Source organism: Gavialis gangeticus, unplaced genomic scaffold, assembly GCF_001723915.1.
Source record: "Gavialis gangeticus isolate Ggan-Ray unplaced genomic scaffold, GavGan_comp1, whole genome shotgun sequence".
Classification (NCBI taxonomy): domain Eukaryota; kingdom Metazoa; phylum Chordata; order Crocodylia; family Gavialidae; genus Gavialis; species Gavialis gangeticus.
In genome coordinates, this window is record NW_017729013.1 from 8715621 (window position 1) to 8736640 (window position 21020).

General features: G+C 39.2%; 1 protein-coding gene across 9 annotated transcripts in view; it reads left to right on the forward strand.

The window, feature by feature from the left end:
• CUX1 (cut like homeobox 1) overlaps nucleotides 1–21020 on the forward strand; it is a 549359-nt gene that overhangs the window by 414876 nt on the left and 113463 nt on the right. For 5 of the 9 annotated variants that reach the window (XM_019511454.1, XM_019511458.1, XM_019511453.1 and 2 more), the window contains exons 13-20: nucleotides 5506–5554; nucleotides 6653–6749; nucleotides 7721–8392; nucleotides 9878–9943; nucleotides 11389–11490; nucleotides 13005–13831; nucleotides 15864–16029; nucleotides 16704–16760. In XM_019511454.1, the coding sequence (XP_019366999.1) occupies nucleotides 5506–5554; nucleotides 6653–6749; nucleotides 7721–8392; nucleotides 9878–9943; nucleotides 11389–11490; nucleotides 13005–13831; nucleotides 15864–16029; nucleotides 16704–16760 (2036 nt within the window). The remainder of the gene's footprint in view (nucleotides 1–5505; nucleotides 5555–6652; nucleotides 6750–7720; nucleotides 8393–9877; nucleotides 9944–11388; nucleotides 11491–13004; nucleotides 13832–15863; nucleotides 16030–16703; nucleotides 16761–21020) is intronic. The other 4 variants (XM_019511457.1, XM_019511461.1, XM_019511460.1 and 1 more) reach the window with 2 other exon arrangements.

Here is a 21020-nt window from a genome sequence, read left to right on the forward strand (position 1 = left end):
TTGACAACTAGATCTGGGAGATCTTGAGCTACGTAGAACCAGCAACTCAAATGTAAGGCTTCTGTTGTAACTCTGTCTCTGCTTTTGTCAGTCTGTGTCCTGCACTTACCACTTTAATACTCTGTGCGCTGCACAGTTAATATACTGTGGTTTTAAATTTAAACCACAAACAGCATCTCCATGAGTCAGGGCTTTTTAAGTGTCTTAAAAGTTCGTTTTAGACTGTAATTTAAGACATATATGCCAGGCTAGGAGAAGCACATTTTTATAAAAAAATTTGTTTTCTGATTAGAGATTGTAATAATGCAATGAATGCCTCTTATATTATCACTTTGAGATTTTATTTTGTTTTTTTATTTGTATTTTGAAATATGAAAACCAGTTTAGAAATGTTTTGAATCAGGAGTAATGTGCTCTTGTTTACAAGTCAGTGGGGATTCTGGGGAGTGGGTTTGGATCTGCAAACCAAATGATTGTTCAGATCTTGGCTCCAGTTTGTTCAAACAACCATAGTTGCAGTTCTGGTTCGTTGCCAACCATAATACAGAACACTGTAGGTATGGTATTTTCAGCACTACAAAATAAAATGCAATGAGTTATCTAATTAATGTTGTGGTTTTTTTTAAAGCTGCCATTGTGCCCAAATACTTAGTTACATCTCATAAGGAAACTTCAGTGTTTCGTGGATAAACATGACTAAGTTTACTCTTGACATGAATGTAACTTCAGAAATTTCGGCAGATTTATGCCTGGGCTTTTATCAGTTAAAAACATTCTGACCTATTAGGTATTTTTGCTACAGAAGAATTGCTCTGTTATTTCTGTGTAGTCAAAAATGAGTGAAAACTAAGAGCTGGCATTTTGTGAAGGGTGCCTTGAGTTTGAAAAAGTTGAGAACCAGTGGTTAGAGAGATCACCTGGGTGCCTCCCTAAGTAAAGGGAGCTTCTGACAACAGTGCATGTTTGGGTGCCTGCTCTCATGGCTTTTAACACTCCAGAGATGTGGGCATAAAATGTGTAGTAGCACCCTGTGCATCTTGGCTTCTTATAATTGTGATAGTGGACAACCTTGGAACCTGTGCCCAATCTTCAGGTATACCAAGTTCAGTTTTGTATTTGGGCAGTTGAAAAAGGAGCATGGCAAATACTTAAGACACTTTATCTTGTACTATCAATTTTGCTCATCAAAAATGACTCTAGCATTAAGAATTTGTTTGCTTAGCTTCAGAGCTCTTTGCTCTCTGATGCATAGGTAGAATACCTTTGCCTACCCTACATTTTTGGTCTGGAGATAGCTGTAGAGGAGAATAACTGTAGAGTGTAGCACAATTGTAAATAGCTTTTCCCAGAACTTAAGAAGGTATAGCCTCCAGTTTATTAGTGCAGGTGTCTGAGGTCCTTCTCTGGCAATTAAGGCTTTTAAAATAGGGGTTGGCAACCTATACTCACAGGTTGGATCCAAAGTCCATGACCTTTGGCAGCAGGGGGTTTCACTGCTGCACACCACAGCCAGGTGGCTTGGTGGCAGGGAGCTTCATCTGAGCTGTGCCACAGCTGGGCAGCAAGGAGAAGCAGCAGCAATGGCTGGATCCTAACACTGGCCTGTAGCACAGTATTTGAAAATGTTGCAGAGTCACTGTTCTAAAGGAACACCCTCAAAAGATACTCTCTGATGCCACCAGAAATGGTAGGAGAGCACCCTTCTAGGCAGAAAGGAGAGGTAAGCCATGCAAATCTCTACAACAGGAGTGCGAGTGAGCCTACTTGCCTATCTGCTACCAGTCCATTGGTCCTCACCTTACACCATACAACCAGTGTCTTAAAAGGGCAGTATTGCTCTAATTTAGCATATCATAATTAAATACAATCAAATATAAAGTAATCTGTTGTCACTTTAGTATATTGTCATATGCATCCTCAGAATCTAAAAGTCTTTGGGCCACTAAACATTTTTGTTTCCTTGTTTGTAAGTACATCTAGTATTTGGATGAAAGGCAGCAGTGTTCAAAATTCTGTTTGTAGGCACAAGAAAGTACAGCAACCTCCTTAAAACAGTAGTAAAGCTAGATATGAGTACAGGCAATCCTCAGACTTACGACACAATTGGTTCCTGAAAACCTCGTCTTACGTTGAAACGTTGCAACTCAGAACCAATTTTCTCATAAGAAACAATGTTATAAATGGGTGAACCAAGGCCCAATACCCTGTTTTCACCGAAAATACTCCAGAATTTTGTACTCAGTCAATTATAGATGAGTAACGTAGCTACATTAATGTATTTATATTGTAAATAGCAATCATATTGATTTGGAAGGACTTCTTTGAGGTGACTTTGCTGGACTTTTTGAAGGGTTCTTGTCTGGAGTCTTCTCAGGAGTCTTGGCTGCAGGTTTTTCTGGAGTCTTGTCTTGCTTTCTTAAAGAAAGTGTCTAAGATGTTTGGACAGATGTTCTCAGGGAGATGAGTGCCACAGCAGACTTGTTTGCTGGTGTGGCATCGCATCAGATCAAGCGTCATAAAGTTGAAACTTGACATCGTAGAGTTGAAACGGTGTCAATTTAGAAATGTTGTAAGTGTGAAATGTTGTAACTCAAAACGTTGTAAGTCGAGGACTGCCTGTATTGCAATTACTCCTCCTGACTAAGATTCATATACTTTTAGTTTATACTTCGGTAAGGCTCAATTTTATAGATAAAGTCTTGGGTGCTTCCACAGTGTCTCATGGCTCTGATGGGCTCTGAGGCAGCAGGCTCACCTCTAACAAAATCCAGTTTTAAAAAAAAAACAGAACTTTGCCCGGCACTATCTGTTGCTTCAGTTGCACATGCTGTGTTCTCTTTCCTGGTTTGGGGACTGTCACTCTCCCTCTCTTAACTCCATCTGTAACGCCTTCACCCTGAGGTCAGAGAAGGAGAAGCAGCACTTCCTGATGTCTCTCCTGTCATAAGAGGACTTGGCAATGAAGCATGCTAAGACCAGGCAGCTAATCATTCATTTTCTATGCAGGAGTCCAAAAAACCATCTTCCTGGTTTAGGGACTGAGAAGCCTAGCCAAATGTCTAAATTGTCACCAGCTTTCAGATCTGGAAACAAAAATGGGACTTCATATCTCACAAGGAAGAATCAGATCTAAGAGGCCTTTGAAATGAATCAGTATGCCACCACCTCTGGTTTCATCAGCTTGTGTTTCACCTGCTGACATTGTCTCCTTATAAAGAAAGATTACACAGCTTCCTAATGAAGCAAATCTGTATGAATAAGGAGTGCCAAATGATCTCCCATACCCCTTTTTTCAGCTTTAAAACACTGCCAGAAAGAAGCAGCCACTAGAACTTTCTTTTTAATCTGAGTATAGGAAGAATAGGGAAGGGTCTTGGTGAACCAAATGAGTACTGGCTTGGCTGAGCATAATTTTCTCTGGTTTCTTTGGCATTGCACCTTAGACTCATTAGTTTGATAGACCCTTTTCTTGTGCCCCTTAGCCTGTTTCTCCATAAGGAACTGAATTGGATTAGCTCTCCAATCTAAGGCAGGAAAGCTTACTGTCTTCTTCCTCTCGCTGTGTTAGACCTGCAGGCTACCAATGTTGATCTCAGTGCCAGATAAGCTATGAGACCCACCCTGACACCCTTCAGATCCAAGGGCCTGGATGTACAGAAATATCCACTGGTCTTTGAGTTTCCCCCTTGTGTAATTGGGCTCTGCTCTCAGGTATTCAGAAGAGACATTTTCTCAGTCCCTCCAATCTCACCAGGATCATTCTCTCATCAAGACTGGTTGCCAGTTTTTGGAGCAGGATAAGCCCTTAGATGTCATGGTTGTAAATTTTGGGGGTCTGAAGTGGACAAATATCTTTTACATCTCCAGAGGAGAAGTTGTCTCATTTTTGTGTCTCCAATTGTTTACATTGAAGCAAAGGACAGCTGCCATACTGGAAGTTTCTGCAGTCGTAGTTTAAGACCACTTTGCTTAGCTTTATGTTTTCTTAGCTTTATGTTTGTAGGAAATGTTAACTTTAAGTGCTTGAAGGCCTACTTCACACTGCCAAGGGTGAGCTGATGCCAGTTTCTGGCTCTGTTGTAGGATGCAAAAAAGTGAATGGGGTCTACCAAATTCCCCAAGCAAGGTTTGAATATTCAAGTATGCACTCTGCTGCAGATTTACTCATTGTAGTCGCTGCTAAGAATCAAAGGGCTCTAGTTCACATTTAGTCCTAGCTGAGAACGAGGAAAAGAAACTGAGCAGCATTATTGGCAAGTTCTGCTCCCTTTGTATCAGAATTGAAATTCTTAGTCAAGTAGGTCTTTTGCTAAATTTCCAAGAGACCTTTTTGACCGTTGATGAGTCACCAAGACTGCATTTTTTTAAAGCATCCATTAACTTTAGGTGTGTGTGATTCTGAGTGTCTAAATGTAGATACCTACAGCCTGATTTTTCAGACATACTGAACGCCCACTCAGTTCCAGTAATAGCAAATTAAAGTGAGGCTCTAGTCGTGTTAAGATTCTTACAAAATTAACAGATAATATGGAAATACTAGTCTTAAATTTTCTGTGACTTGGGTTTCCCCTTCGTAAAATGAGAATGATTATTCTCCCTTAATTCTCAGAGACCTTATAAAGATTAAATCTTTCTAATTTGCTTTATACATCAAAAGGGCTCTATAAAGGTTAAACAGTACTATTTATGTATTTTTCTGTAACAAATGAATGTGTCCTCTATATACTGTAACTGTCACAATCCTAGTAACCTTAAATCCCCATGTATAGACCTCTTAAAATTATTATAAAAGGTAGAGCACAGCAGTATGTTTTCATTCTCATGTATTTTTAAGATGACAGAAAATGTAAAACCAACCCTAAAGGCTTTAGTTAGGAGGAAGGGATTCTGTGGTTGTTAAGTAGTTTAGTAAAATATGGAGAAGAAAACTATTAAATTCTTCTCTTAATATATACATTTTTGGATCTTTCATATATCTTAAGAAATATTGAGCAGGTCTCTCTTCCCTGTGCTGTAGAATAGGAGGTTATTAAAATGAAGAACTGTCTTTTAGCCTGTAGTGCATTGGTCAGGGAAATAATTTGTGCATATTTTCCTTGATAGGCGAGCTGGTATATTTTATATACAATATTCTAACTCTGATGGTGATTCCCCTGCTTTGTTATAACTTTTTCATTCCCTGCAAGCTTCCCAGATAAATTTATATCATTTCTGACAGCTTAAAATGTTATATCCTTATTAACCTTTTAAATTTATGCTCTAAACTGGCCTGGTGGGGTTGCATATAGAATGATTTAGATGACGCTTGAGAAAATGTTCTTATCCAATAACTAGTTTGAATGGTTATTCTATATTCATTATCAGATTATATTACTGCAAGGAAAGTTGTTAAAGTTATCACTTATGGTTTCCTGGAGAGTAGGAAATTATAATGTTAATGCTTATTAACAGAGCTGTTATGAAAAGAAGAAATAGAAAATAACTCATTTTTCTCACCTTTCACAGTATTTTGAAGTCCATGGAGTTTGCACCAACTGAGGGCTCTGGTGCACAGGTATTGAATCTACTTTTGTTTTATATTCTGCATGTATCCATTAATAAAATGTTTATGTTACAATTAATTTGAAATAAGAATGAACAATTTCCTATTGATCTGTATCCTTCAGGCTCTTAAGCATCCCTGAGATACTGAGGTATACAGCTTGATCATTGGTTTCTTGAGTCTCTTCTATAAAAGTTGGATTGAAATTTTTTTTTCCTGTTACATAATTTTTTTTGCCTGTTACTGTTACTTTCCCGTGATCAAGGACAAAGAATGACATTTTGGCTGTTGTTTAAGTGAATAACCTGAATATTGTACGGTCTTTTTAAGACATTAGCATTGGTTAACAAGTAAACTGAAACATTACTTGCATATTTATTGAAATGCTAATCAACTGGACAAGAATTTCAGCATTTTTTAATGTTGAAGAGCCTTAAATATACTGCTCACAAAAGAAAACAACCAACCCTTTGAGCACCAAGAAAAAAGTACAAACTCTAATATTCCAGAATGTTAATCTCACTTAAGATCAAAGGTTATGAATTGGATTCTTGCTTCTGAGGTCCAAAATGAATGTCAATATGACGAGCATAAAAAGGATTACTTTTTAATATGCTTTTTGATGATGACAGGTTAGATATTTAGTGGAAGGTAAATGGTCAGTTTCTGTGACTGGATTTTTGATCATACTGTCTGTTTGCATTGAGAAACAGCATTTCAAATAAGTGCTTTATGCCAAGGGATTGTATTGGTGTGGGAAACAAAAAAAATATAGCCATAACTAGTATTTCAGTCAAATGAAAAGAGGTCTTCAATTTATGGAAACTTTAATAGCATTATTAAATAACTGGAATTAATAAAATAATTAATGAAACAGTCATAAGAGTTGATTAATGATTTATATTGAAAATTAAATGAGATAATTTAGTAGCACACAGTGGAGTCTAAACATTCACATAAACTTATGGATGATGAATTTTGTAGCCTCAGTCATAGCAAAGGCAAGTATTCGCTTCCATCTCCTGAATTATTTCTTAGTATCTGAATGACCCCTTAAGCGGCTTCTCTGGCTAATGATGAAAACCATCCTCACATTCTGACTTTCTTTAGGATGCATCAAAACCACTGGAGGTGTTGCTGCTGGAGAAGAACCGCTCATTGCAGTCTGAGAATGCCACGCTGCGTATCACTAATAGTGACCTGAGTGGTAGGTTGATGTGATTTTCAGCTATGATACGTTGCTTATTATCTGGGGGAAAAGAAAAGCGAACGTGAGAGGAGAGCCCAAGTTAGTACATGACAGAAAGATTAATGGACAAAAAGAACCTTGAATAATGTTTGATTTTGCTGCTTTATAGGCTGGATAATAATATAAGTCTTGGGGACCTAAGAGACGTGCTAAAGGTTAGAAAAGAGCGGCATTATAAGATGTACCAAATGGTAGTATTCAAAGCTATTTTCTGTTTTGGTATAACCAGTCCAAAAGTAGTGCCAGAAGCCATTTTTACATGCATGTATGTGCGCATGCGCACACACTTTTTTTTATACAACTTCTTTTCAGTGAAGTGTCTTTGCCTTTACCTTTTCTAACATGGGCTTTTTCTGTGTACACTTTTTTAAATGGCGGAATCATGGAATTTCCATATGCTACAGTGCTTAAGGTTTTTGCAGCTGGTAGAAAATTAAAAGTTGCAACTGGCGTTGGGGTTACTGCATTCTGAAACGTTTGTGACTTTGAGTGATCTGTTGCATCTGCTTAAAGGTGATTTCTTTAATCCCATTAGTTGGTTCCAAAATGTAAATGTTTGCTGCATTTGGGTTCCTCCAGGTCCATAAAACAATGTCTTGATTGTGTGACATCGAAGAGATTTGTCTGTAACAGTCTATTTTAAATGTATATATGCACTTCATGTAATTGTTTTAATGTTTGTAAGGGGGATTCTCCAGGCTGCAACATACAAGAAAGGTGCAAACATGAAATGCATGTTGTTTGTTTTGGGGGCCGCCTTTGGCTTATTAAATTTAAATTATAAAAAACAAAACAAAACAATATTACTACAACCTCATTGGCCCTTGTAAATCTGCACTTCTTCCCTTTGTGGGGCAAACTTTGCATTTTTTTCTTGGTTTTTCCCTTTTTAATCCCCCATAATGCATTATGTTTGACCTTCCTTGTAGGGTCAGCCAGGAGAAAAGGGAAAGACCAGCCTGAGAGTCAGCGTCCTGCAACCTTGCCGGCCTCCCCTCCTTCTCAGTTGCTCCGCAACACGGGGGAGCAGGCTTCCAATACTAATGGTACACACCAGTTCTCACCAACGGGTTTAAGTCAAGACTTTTTCAGCTCAACCTTGGCAAGCCCCAGCTTACCCCTGGCCTCCACGGGAAAATTTGCACTAAATTCTCTCCTCCAACGACAGCTAATGCAGTCCTTCTACTCCAAGGCAATGCAGGAAGCAGGAAGCACAAGCATGATTTTTTCAACAGGTCCTTACAGCACAAACTCCATATCTTCCCAAAGTCCATTACAACAGACTCCAGATGTAAATGGTATGGCTCCATCTCCCAGCCAGTCAGAAAGTGCTGGGAGCATCTCTGAAGGCGAGGAGATAGACACAGCTGAAATTGCACGTCAGGTGAAAGAGCAATTGATCAAGCACAATATTGGACAGCGAATATTTGGACATTATGTCTTGGGACTGTCACAAGGGTCTGTGAGCGAGATACTAGCCAGGCCAAAGCCATGGAATAAACTGACTGTGAGAGGCAAGGAGCCGTTTCACAAGATGAAGCAATTCCTCTCCGATGAGCAGAACATCCTGGCACTACGCAGCATCCAGGGTAGACAGAGAGGTAAGAACCTTTACTGACTTGGTTTTGAGTTTGTCCTGACTGGGCTATGCATATGCAAACCTTTTAAAAGTGTTCATCTTATAAGGCTATTTATACAACATTATCATTATTCACCTAGGTTTTACAGAGCTACAGTGTAAAATGTACTCTTACAAAGCATGACTTTTCTAAATCTATTTTTCTGATTACAGCATTTTCCAGAAGTAATACTGTATAGTAGGTTTAACATTCTGAGAAGCACAGATTTTCTTTATCTACTCTGCTTAAGTAATTGTTGTTTAAAAGAATGAGGAATGGGTATATACCATATTTTCTTGCATACAACATGCCTTGGAACATAATGCACACGTTGTTTCTGAAGACAGAATGAAGGAAAAAAGATGTTTCAGAGTTATGACTGCATAGTACAGGAACAAAGTTTAATCTTCAGCTGTATCACTCTTCTTTTCTTGCTTAGGCTAACAGGAGCAGTTAGTGGGCAGGAAAATGGCCCTAAGAAAGGTTAGCTGTATTAAGAGGAGAGACAATCATTGACACATGTGGAATGAAGAACAATGTACCATTAAGTTAGTGGACTCCCTAACGTGCCTGAATAATAGTGTAGCTGCACTGTGGAGCAGGAATCAAGGAAGGATGCTTCTATACATGGCAAAATATCAGCTTCCCCACTTAATATACGCATCCAATTTTTGGGGGACTGAATTTGTGCAGGAAAGTGTGTTATATGTGATAAAATATGGTATATTGCCCTCTGTATCAGAATGAAACATTAGATGGATAAATTCAGTAGTTTCTAAGAATATTGGTCACTAGAAGTACCTTGCATATTTGGGGTTGTATACTGACAATAGACGTTTGTTTTGCTATTAACTATTCGGAGCAATTTTTCCAGTGTGGCTTGAAAAAGCAGATGATGAGATCACAATATCAACAAAAAAGGAAAAAAAATAACAAATGCAAATTTAAAGCAGCTTTTCATATTTAAATAGATGATTTTAAGAAGCAATACACACACACACTTGCATTTCATTTTGATTCATTTTAAATAAAGACTGAGATTCACATTTAAAAATATGAAAGGAAAGTTGTTTAAAACTAAAAATGTTTGAAGGAACAGGCAGGATTTTCATAAACGTCGTTTAATTGAAAATGAACATTGTCAGATTTATAATCTGTTCTTCCTTTTGATGGTTGTACTTGGAGAGTTGTCTGCCCATCTTTAACCTCTTCATTTTTGGTATCTTTAGACATTTATTTATATCTGTCTAATCTCCTTTCTGAATGTAGCTGTAATCTTTATTAACAAATCAGCCAGCCTTGCTGCTTTCAAAATAGCCAGCTCCTCTAGTGCTCAGACCAAGATTCAGAGTTTGAACCTTGTATTTAGAGACAGGCTGCTGCTGTCTTTTCATGTCACACAGCCCATGATGTCAGAACAAATCATCCCCTGATTGTTTTGTTCTTACCAAACTTGTTTTTCAACAGAGAATCCAGGCCAGAACCTGAACAGACTATTTCAGGAAGTACCGAAACGAAGAAATGGGTCTGAAGGTACGTCACAGGCAGGTGTTTTTCTTTGCAGTCAATATCTAGGAAGTGGATTGTATTTAAGCTGTGTGTTGCCTTAAAATTGTGCAGTTTGATTCTGGCCTGGAATCTGATGGAAAAACAGACAGTAAGTATAAAACAAACCATGGGTTCAAGGAACACTTCACTTTTTTTCTAATTCCACTGCTACTGTACTAACTTAACCTGTTTGGATACTTCCTTCACACCCTACCTAAATGTGCATGTATATAAAAAGAGATAAGTGATAGAAGTGATATTACAAACTCTGGGTCATCGGAATTACCTAAATACCACCTTTGCTATTCTTTTTTTGTCATTTCTGAGCAAGGATAGGACACAATATTAAGTATACCTTATGCTATCAATAAATAGCCTACTGTCTTGACTGTGGGTTAAATGAAATTTACTCAAAATCACAGGAGAATGAAGTATAACATGTTGACAAATATGCAGTAGATGGCTGTTAAAATAGTGCGGAACTCCTCTCTGTTCAGTTTTTTTCATCTGTCATAGCAAGATACAGCAAAGGTTAGCACAGTTCTTGTTGAAGGACCAAAACATGCTATTTAAGCTTAAACATTTTACATGGTTTTAAACCAATTCCAGCGTTTTCCTTTTAACAAGACTGGTAAAAGAGGAAACTCAAAGGAAAATCTCCCCAAAACCACACAGACGATTTGCTCCTAGCTGGAAAGTATACAGTTCCAGTTAATGATGTGCATGTGGATAGCTAACAAATTGTAATATTATAAAAAAGTATGTGGAACTGAAATAGCTTTCAGAATCATAAAATATGAAGTATTTTGCTTCATTTTTACCTTTCTTTAAAAAATAATAAGACCTAATTGTTGGGGTATTCAAGCTTAAATATATGTCTGTCTTATTGTACAGACATACTCAAGAGGTAATTAAAATAGGGTAAATATCACTTCCTTTGCTATGCCCAATGTTCTCTATGTTAGATTCCCATCGGGGATAAATGTATGATGTATTCTGATTTGGTTGAGGCCTAACCAGCTGATACAATCTTTTAAAAATGGTACATGTTATCACATTTTTTAACTTCAAAATGAGGAGAAACAATTTGAAGAGATTAAACACTTCTTAAAAGTCTTGTTGCTTAGAACAACTTGGGTAACACAAAGTTAAGTACATGGCTTTCTTCCATGGTTTGGGCATATGTTAAAAATTCTTATTGTTGTGAGGGACCCGTACCATATCTGTGTAAGAAAATACAAGGGTTTTTTAATTATGAAATGAGGTACCAGTACAATAAGTGATAAATCTTAAAATCTTCCCGTTGTGCTTACAAACACCTCTCCAATCTTTTATCACTATGAATTTACCGATGCTATTTAATAAGTATGTACACTCCATATTTGCAAAAAAAAATTGCTTAAGATCTTTAGTTTCATTTTTCTCTTCAGGTAACATCACAACAAGAATTCGAACAACAGAGAGTGGCTCTGACGAAGCCATCAAATCCATTCTAGAACAAGCCAAAAGGGAGCTGCAAGTACAGAAAACAGGTATGGACTTACTTTGCTGCCCGTTCCTTTTACTTCTGGACTTAATTATCATGAGGTTTCCGGTCAGTTAATTATGTTCTTAAAATACTGAATGTACTTTTGCGGAGCTGTGTCTTTTGAGTGAGGCAATGCTTGTGTATATAAACTATACTATGTTTAACTTTATATACTTAGGGCTAGACCATACCTGTAAGGAAGGTCACAGTTCCTTTCCTTATTCCTGCCTTGCTCATGAGAGAAGGTTACTATGAAATGCACTTTCCAACGTTTAGCGGGTTGAGGTTGGACTGAGGTAGCTTTTAATCTTCTGTTGTTTTAAAAAGCTTTAGAAAATGATTGTAACCATGCAAAAGGCATTTCTTGATGCTGTGGTGCAATTTTCCCTGAATTCACAGCTCTTTACAACTTCTGAGTTCTGCTTAAGGAACTAACTGACTGGAAAGAGCAATGCATTAAATTTCCTTTTTTTAAAGAAATAGATGTTCCTTTAATACTTAAGATATTTAGTTTTGAAATTAAACTAGGGTGATTGCAGTATCTGAAGGAGTAGGACTAAGATATCGCATGGCAATGGAAAGGGTTATGGCCAAACCATTTGTGTTAGGATTTTTTTTTAATTATAGAATTTTAAAAAATTAGTGCTTTTAGAGCTATTTAATTCTGGAGTACATAATAAGAAAAAGAGAGTCAGAACCATACCAAGTAATTTGGCAAAATAAAAACAAAGTCTTTTGTGAAAGTCTTTGAAAATGTTTAACGTTGTGTATGATACCAAAACTCTGCACTCTCTCTGAAATAAAGCATTATTGATATACCCAGATGCCCTGGGTTTTACTTCTGTTTGATATAATTTGTTTGTGGGAGAGAGAGTACCCGTTACTGAGACCTTAAAATTGTTCAGTGGAGCTAGATATCTACAAATGTTCATCACACCTTAATATACAGGCATACCTCGTTTTATTGCGCTTCGCTTTATTGCGCGTCGCAGATATTGCGTTTTTGACAAATTGGAGGTTTGTGGCAACCCTGCGTCGAGCAAGTCTATCGGTGCCATTTTTCCATTGGTGCCATGATGATGGTTAGCATTTTTTAGCAATAAAGTATTTTTTAATTAAGGTATGTACATTGTTTTTTTAGACATAATGCTATTGCACACTTAATAGACTACAGTATAGTGTAAACATAACTTTTATATGCACTGGGAAACCAAAAAATTCGTGTGACTCACTTTATTGCGATATTCGCTTTATTGCGGTGGTCTGGAACCGAACCCGCAATATCTCCGAGGTATGCCTGTATTTGGGATGTCTGTTCACACCTGTGTACATGCTTTCTAATAAGTAGTTTTGAAAATGTTGCTTTGTTCAGTCATTGAAAATCAAGTTTTAAATATATAGGAATGTATTGCAGCCCCTTGGTCCTCTTGCAGCTTTTCAGGAAACGTTTACAGTGTCATTGAACTGAGAAGAATATACTTTCTTATGTTGATTCCATTTTTGGTTTGATTTTCATAGCTGAGCCGGCTCAGCCACCTTCTGCAACTAGCAGTGGGAATTCTGATGATGCCATTCGGTCCATTCTGCAGCAAGCCCGACGTGAAATGGAGGCACAGCAGGCTGCCCTCGAACCTGCCTTAAAAACACCGCCTTTGTCTCAAGCTGACATTTCCATTTTGTCCCCTAAACTGGTATCTACACCTGCAATGTCTTCAGTTTCCAGTTACCCTTCACTGGCCATGTCTCTGAAGAAACATTCATCTGTTACGGATTCTAGTATCTCTGCATTGCAGAACCTCTCTGGGCTAAAAAAGGAGCCCCCAGAGACACCAGTTTTAGAGCTTCATGGAGTAACTGATCCTGCACAAGGTATGCTGAGGCACGTTAAAAATGAATTGGGACGCGGTGGTGTTTGGAAGGACCATTGGTGGAATACTGTTCAGCATGACAGAAGAAATGCAGCTCTTCCTGAAGATACAAAAGCTGAGGAAGTCAGCAGTGGAAAAGAAAAGGTCAGCAACCAGGCTAGGCCAGACCGTAGTCAGCTCCAAGGACCATCCTCTTCAGAATACTGGAAAGAGTGGCCAAACGCTGAATCTCCATACTCTCAGAGCTCTGAATTGAGCATGACTGGAGTAAGTCGCAGCGAGACACCACAAAACAGCCCCCTCCCTTCTTCACCTATTGTACCTTTGTCAAAGCCATCCAAACCCTCAGTTCCTCCACTGACGCCCGAGCAGTATGAGATTTACATGTACCAGGAAGTGGATACAATAGAGCTAACTCGTCAGGTCAAAGAAAAGCTAGCAAAGAATGGCATCTGCCAAAGGATCTTTGGGGAAAAGGTAAAGAAGTGATTTTTCTTCATTATACTGACATTTTAAACATGCAATGCTCTGTTTTTCAGTTGTTTTTGAATGCACAGAATTAGGAATATGTACAGGAATAGTATATTAGACAGCAACATTTTGCATATTCGGTATTCAAAAATATGGATTTATAAATGAAAAGTATGAGTTGTCAAACTCTGAAATTGCAGAGATTGTCTAGCTTGTTGCTTTTGTACAAAAAGATGTCTTCAATGGTAACAACACAAAGCTAATTTCTCCTGAGCCATAATCATTTTAAGTTGGCTGACATATTAAGGTACAATATTTAGTGCAATGAACTCATGGACTATTTGGTAGCTATCCTTGTCCCCATATAAAGGATTTAAAAAAATCCTTCTGCTTTATGATCCTAAATTTAGATAAGAATTTTGAGTACAGTCACTATTCATCCAGTATGTGTCCAGCCCCCCTGCGTACTTTAGTACTTTTCTGATGAGGCAGATATACATTGTATTATTTGGCATTCTGAAGCCACAGTGCTTTGGATTCTGATCCCTGTACATGTAAACAGATGAGTAGGATTAGAACGGGCCATTATTTGGATGGAAATTACCAAGAAGCACCTAGCAGGCTGTAGGATAACGTGTTGGTGATTTAGCAAGTGCCATTAATCTATCTGGTTCAGTATTGAGCTAACCTCCCAGCATGAAAATGTGACTCTAGGTACTATCTAAAATTTAATTTGGGTGGAGGGGGGGAAGGGAGTTGATAAAGATTCCTTGGCACCTTTTATTAAAGAGTGGATGCTAATTCCATAGTCTGAAATGTTACATTAGTTGAAATGTAAAGACTGATTAACAGACTGTGATAGTAAACCTAAAAAGGTTCCAAATATCTTTGTAAAATTTTTTTTAAACCATGAAAACCATTTCCTAAAAACTTACCAGCTTAAGACTGGGTCTCTGGATTTCTCTTGCTAGAATTGGTGACTTTAAATTGCACAAAATACTGAAGCATGCAGCTCTGTAGCATCCTTTTGGTGTTCCCAGTGACCTCTTGCAGAAAGAACACATGCTCCTAAACTTATGTTTGATGGAGAAAAGCATTTCAGTTGAATTACAAAGTACATATTTTGTATTATATAATACCATATTTACTTGATTCTAAGATGAGGCATTTTGTCCATTCTAACAGGGGAGGTGAGCCCTTCATCTTGGAATTGTTTGGGGGCGCTGCTGTGTCTTGGTCTTCAGCCCTTACCTGGAGTCAGGGCCATAGCCACAGCTGTTGCCTGCACTCTGCCACTTCTCCCCTGCAGCCTCTCTTTCTCCCACCTCACCCCCCCCCACAGTCTCTGCTTTTCCACTCGCCCCTCTTTCTGCCCCCTTATCTGGGCTCTACCCCAGCAAGCTTTGCCCATGCTGCAGCCCAGGGCACTGAGCATGGCCCCAGCTGAGCCCACACTCAGTGCCTCAAGCTAGAGCGGGAATGGACCCTTGCAAAACAGAACAGTAAGGGGTTGGGGAAAGTGGGGAAGCAGAGGCTGGGGGAAAGTAGGGAAGCAGAGGCTGTATGGTGAAATGGGAGAGGAGGAGCTGTGGGACGGAGGGGAAGGATGAGGCTGGCGGGGAGGGGTAGAAGGGGGAACACAGATGAAGGGGGAAGGGGAGGCAAGCCTGCAGGGGGGCAGGCACAAGCAAGGGGCAAGCTGCTTGATCTCTACCCCCCACGTCCTCCTCCCCCCCACACACACACTGTCTGCCCCCCCTGCAGCAACCCTCCAATAGTTAGATTCTATGCACAGAAAAATATAACAGATTTCATAAATTTTCCATTTATAGAATCTGTTTATTGAGTGGTCATCTTGTATTCAGAGTAATCTTAGATTTGAGTAAATATGTTGTGCATTTTGATTCTATTTGTGTACATTCTTTTAAGATTAATATATAACTGACATGTGCATTATACAAGAAATAAATGTATTGCAAAAGCTACACACACCTAAACCAAATATGTTAATATACTGTTCGTGGTTGTATCGCTCCAGGTATTAGGCTTATCTCAAGGGAGTGTCAGCGACATGCTATCTAGGCCAAAGCCATGGAGTAAATTGACGCAAAAAGGCCGAGAACCATTTATTCGCATGCAGCTCTGGCTGAATGGTGAGCTGGGACAGTGCGTCCTCCCTGCACAAGGGCAACAACAAGGACAAGGTAATTAAAATTCCACCCTGTTGTTTGAGTTGAGGAGGAGGAATTCTTTGTAAAGTTGTACAAAGCAAGATTGTTTTTTCCTGTGTTCACTCTGCCATTTGTGTAAGTAGAGCTGTCCACTTCTCCTTGACTTCAAAACCTTTTGTTAAGGGACTATCTGGGATTTTACGTCAGAGGGATTAGATTCTTCTCAGTCTGTAAGTGGAACTCAGTGAATTTTAGCATTAAGATGATAGTGTTTTTACAAAAATACAGGGTACAATTCAAGTGACTTTGGATAAAACACTGAAAAGCCATGGAAAAGTTGAATTGAGTTGCATTTTAATAGGGCTTATTACTGAAGAGACTATTTCTGAAGTTCTCTGAGCAATTAATTTTTTTAACCAATAAAAAAGAAGTAAGGTTAAAAAGGGAAATGATGAGTTGTGATTCTGGTTTTTACCATTGCTTTTTCAGAGTTGCTTTAAGGTGCATAGTATGTAGTGATGGATTAGAGTAATACCAGACCACATTTTGCCTTCAGTTACACCTATATAACACTGCCGACTTACATGGCTGTAAACTGAGGTTAGCATTTGGCTAATTGTTTAGCCTATTTAATGTTTTATAGTAGTTGTTTTAGGTCATTGGTGGTCTCCTGTATTGTTCCTTGATTTTACTTTTCTCTCGTCTAGTCCTCCACTCCGTAACATCGTTGCAGGATTCCCTACAGCAGGGATGTGCAAGCTCAGGTAAGCAGCTGATTTCAAAAGGTACAATGAATGCGTTTGCAACCAGTCATGTTACATTTCTACTGCCTAGAGGACTGTGTTGTGTCATCCAGGAGCAGTAATTTTTTAAGAATCAATTTCTTCCTTCCTTGTTGCTATGGTAGGTTTGAAAAGTGCAAAATATATTTAGCAAAATATATTAGGCTAGGAAACTATATCTGATCTAAGAGATCATTGGCTCTGTATTTTTTGCCAAAGTTCAGATTATCAGTTTGACATGTGACAATGGCTGTAAAACAGAAGCCTTTCATTTGTAATGTGATCTACATACCCTGGCTGCTTTATTTTTGGCATATTTTTTCTATGCTCATTTGTTCTATATCTGCTTTTCTTATTTGTAGTTTGAGAAGAGACCACATTATGCATTTATTTTTCAAAGTTTGCTAAATATGGAGATTCTCAACCCTTCCTTTTCTTAAAAGCAAACTAGGCAAATATGAGTGAAGAGTGCTCATGTAAAGGAATTGTTTAAAGGTTTTATGAAGATGAGTACAGTGCAGGAGGAAGCCCAAATATAAAACAGCTGGGTTCCTGCTGTTAGATACCAAACTCTGCCCACACATGTGGTTTAACCAGTGATACAGTTAACTGATGGAAGCCATTTATACCATGTTTTGGATTAATAACATTTGTGATGTGGAGTTTTCTACGATGATCTCTCAGGTGCTATATGTTTGAGAGTTCAGCAGTCTGAAATGGAAAGGAAGGACCTACGGTCATCCTGTTTACACCTGGCTGTTCCAGGACAGGACTTTTTTCTTATAAATTGCTCAGTTTAGGCTAAATGTCCCCAATAATGAGGTTTTCACCATTTTCTCTGAGAAATGATTTCACAACCTAGAATATCTCACTGTAAGCGGGTTTCTTCCTCATTTTCAGCCTGTTTTCCTGTGAAGAAAACAATAAGTGTTGAATGTATAAAGATAAAATGCTTCCATTGAAACCAAATATGAAGGTAAAACCTCCTTCTTAAGTAAAATTGGAGACATTCTGTGCAGTCACAGGACTATTGTTTCTTATGTGCAAGCATTTAGGGAACACGTAAACTTCCTGAGGGGGTTTTTATGCTGTTTTACATTAAAATGTGCAATGGCTGGTTTTTCTATAATATTAGGGTTACCATACGTCTGAGTTTTCCCAGACATGTCCTCTTTTTGGGCCCTCCAATCTCCGTCCAGGTGGTGTTTTTTTTAATTTGAACAAATGTCTGGGATTTTGCTCTGCTTTGCTGGTGGGAGCAGGAGGAGGGCGACTGGAGGCAGGGGCATCATATGCATCTGTGTGCATGCGCACGCTTGGCCGGCATGCAGCCAGGCAGGTGGGTGGGACCAGGCTCAGCAGCTAGTTGCAGGTAAGTGTGTGGGGAGCAGGGACTGGGGCTGCCGCAGGGCAGTGGGAGCAGGGTGGGGGTGCCTGCCCTTCCAGCAGGGGAAGGAGGTGGAGGGGGCCCGTTGGCAGTGGGAGGCTCCATGGCAGGGCCAGCAGCACAGGGTCTGGTGTCTGTGCTTGCAGGGGCAGAGCAGCCAGGAGACGCTACCTCTGTGGAGGGGGAGCATGGCCAGACTGCCTGGCGTGGTGTGGGAGCCCCAGCCCAGGGTGGGGCGTGCCGCAGGCCTCCCCTCCTATTCCTTCCTGTATGTGCTGGGCTGGACTCACTCCAGTGCCTTCTGTACAAATCTGAGTCGCCGCACTCTGGTCCAGTCTGGCTGGGGGTGCTGTGGCTTGGTAGTGAGGTGCCGGGAGGGACAGGGGGCTTGCAGGCTAGAAGTGTGGGGCACTGGCAATGCCAAGGGGTTGCAGGTCAGGAGTGAGGGGCAACAGCTAAGACAGGGGGCTGCGGGTCAGGAGTGAGGGGCAACAGCATGGCCTGGGGAGGTGAGGGGGACTGTGGGTCAGGAGTGAGGGGCAGCAGCAGGGTTGGGGGGCTGCCAGTTGGCAGTGAGGGACATTAGCAGTGCCAGGGAGCTATGCTTTGGGAGTGAGGTGTCCCCCCCGACAGGTGTCGTCTTTTTTGGAACTGGAAATACAGTAACCCTATATAACGTTCCTCTAACATATAGTAGTCACTGTTCTGTTTTTGTAAATATTTTTAAAGTATTTTAAAAAATATTAAAGAAAATAGAAAATATAAATGCATTCTATAAAGTCACTTAAAACTTGGAGGAGTTTCAAATGGGAGGGGAGGGTGAACGGCTCTATTTTCATTATTAATCAATGTACTGTTCTCTAACGGTAATTAGACAAGGGTTGAAAGACAGATCTACAGTGTTGCAGTCTGACCACCTTATAGGTTCCCAGGAGGATGGCTACTAGCTAACAGTTATTTCCTTCAGGAAGTTCAGATGTGCTAGTGTGATATTCTGTTCTGCTCCCTTGCACCCCCGCACCCCCCTTCCAGTCTGTTGGTTACTGCCCTTGAGCTTATGTTTTGTAACATGTTAAATTGTTATTAGCTGAATGGAGCATATTATTGATGGTCATCCTTTATTTGTTCCTTAAGACAAACGAGGGGAAACATGGATTCAACCCCTTTTGTTGCTTCTTTGTAATGATTGGGGGAAAAAATAATGTAATTGTTTCTGTTAGAATTCAGTGGTAATATCTTGTCTATTTGTTAATTCTTGGTGAAACTACTAAGGATATGAAAGCCTAGAACAAGGGACTATACTTTCCTTTGGTGTGCCAAAAAGGATGTGAGGCAAAGATTTTTGCAGGTGATATCTTTTATATCTTTCACTGAAACAACTGCATAGTCGAGAGAGATTTTTTGACAAGCTTGCAGGCACAAAATACCTTTCCTTACGTTTGTTTTGACTGGTTTCTTTTGTTAGCACTTTTTTCAACTCAAACCCCTGACAAACAGTTGGTAAAAACGGATGCATTTGTACAATGTCCAACTTTGCCCCTTTGCCCGAGGTCTGAAAAAGCACCAACTCCAATTCCCCAGTGCATTTTTTCCCCCCCCACAAGGCTTTTTCCAGCAACGCCATGGAAGGCAAGATTTTATGTGCTTGATTTCTAATTGTAAAAGTTAAGTAAAACAAAACTTGAAATAAAAAGCTTTCAAGACTTCTCTTTGTGGTACATTAGTGTGTGTGCACGTATAGATATCTATATAAAGAGAGATATAGATAACCTACACACACACACTCTTATCTCTTAAAAAATAAACCAAAAAAGGGCCAAGCACACCTTTGTCAGGTTTCATTTAAGTATTTGCAAGAAATGATGTTGATATCAAAATATAACCTTACGTTCTTCTGTACATTGTGTTTGTGAGCTTCTAGCGTTGCTCAGGTAATCAAGAAAGCATTGTGAAACTTCCATTGAATAAGTTTTGAACACAGATGGTACCTGTAGATGGTCAAAAATAATATCAGCATGCCCTCTACATTTTCTGCATGTGTCTTTCCACCTAACTGGTCTAATGCCCTTGGGTAAATCTGCCTTTTTAATGATTTATGTGTCAAAAGCATGGACTAATTCACATGGAAAAAAAAACAAATTAATGTCACCCAACTGCATCAGCATTTTCTCTTGGTGAATCTTGCCCTTATTTAGTTGCATTATTGATGGTCAGAGCTGGGTTGGAACTGGATGGTTGCCACATGCATTAGGGAAGGGTATACAAGTGAGTGTTTTGAACACTTGTATCATACACGACTTCTGTAGTAACTTTGCTTGGACTGTTTGGGAGCTTTTCTTAATGAGCATCAGTATTACATCAGACTGTGATGTCTGTCCTTTTTTTTAAATTTTTGGTAAGCTGGAAACCAGTGTTGCTGTTTTCCTGGGAACATCAAGGAAAGATTAATTTTTATTTTACTTTTCTTGTTTTTTATCCTTTGTGAAGGGCATCATCTATATAGTATATTAAAGACTTGAATGCCTTTTTGAGTACATGTTTCTATAAGGGTCTCCTTGTGACCTAATGTGGAAATCTTCATTTGCCGATACAGCTGCGGGTGATCTCGGGGGATTTTGAATTTCCCTTTTGTTTGTCTTCCTTTCTGGGTATCATCCATCATTCCTAACCTCATGCTGCTTAGCAATAGTAATGCTCATGGGAATTGAAGAAAGGATTATAGCAGCATAATATGAGGAGCTAATTAAAGCCTTTTTTTTAAAATCAGAATCCAGCTTGAGATAATTGCATATTATCCAGTGATTTAAAACTGAAGATCTACTGTATTGAGATCATTAAAACGTTACATGAAAACT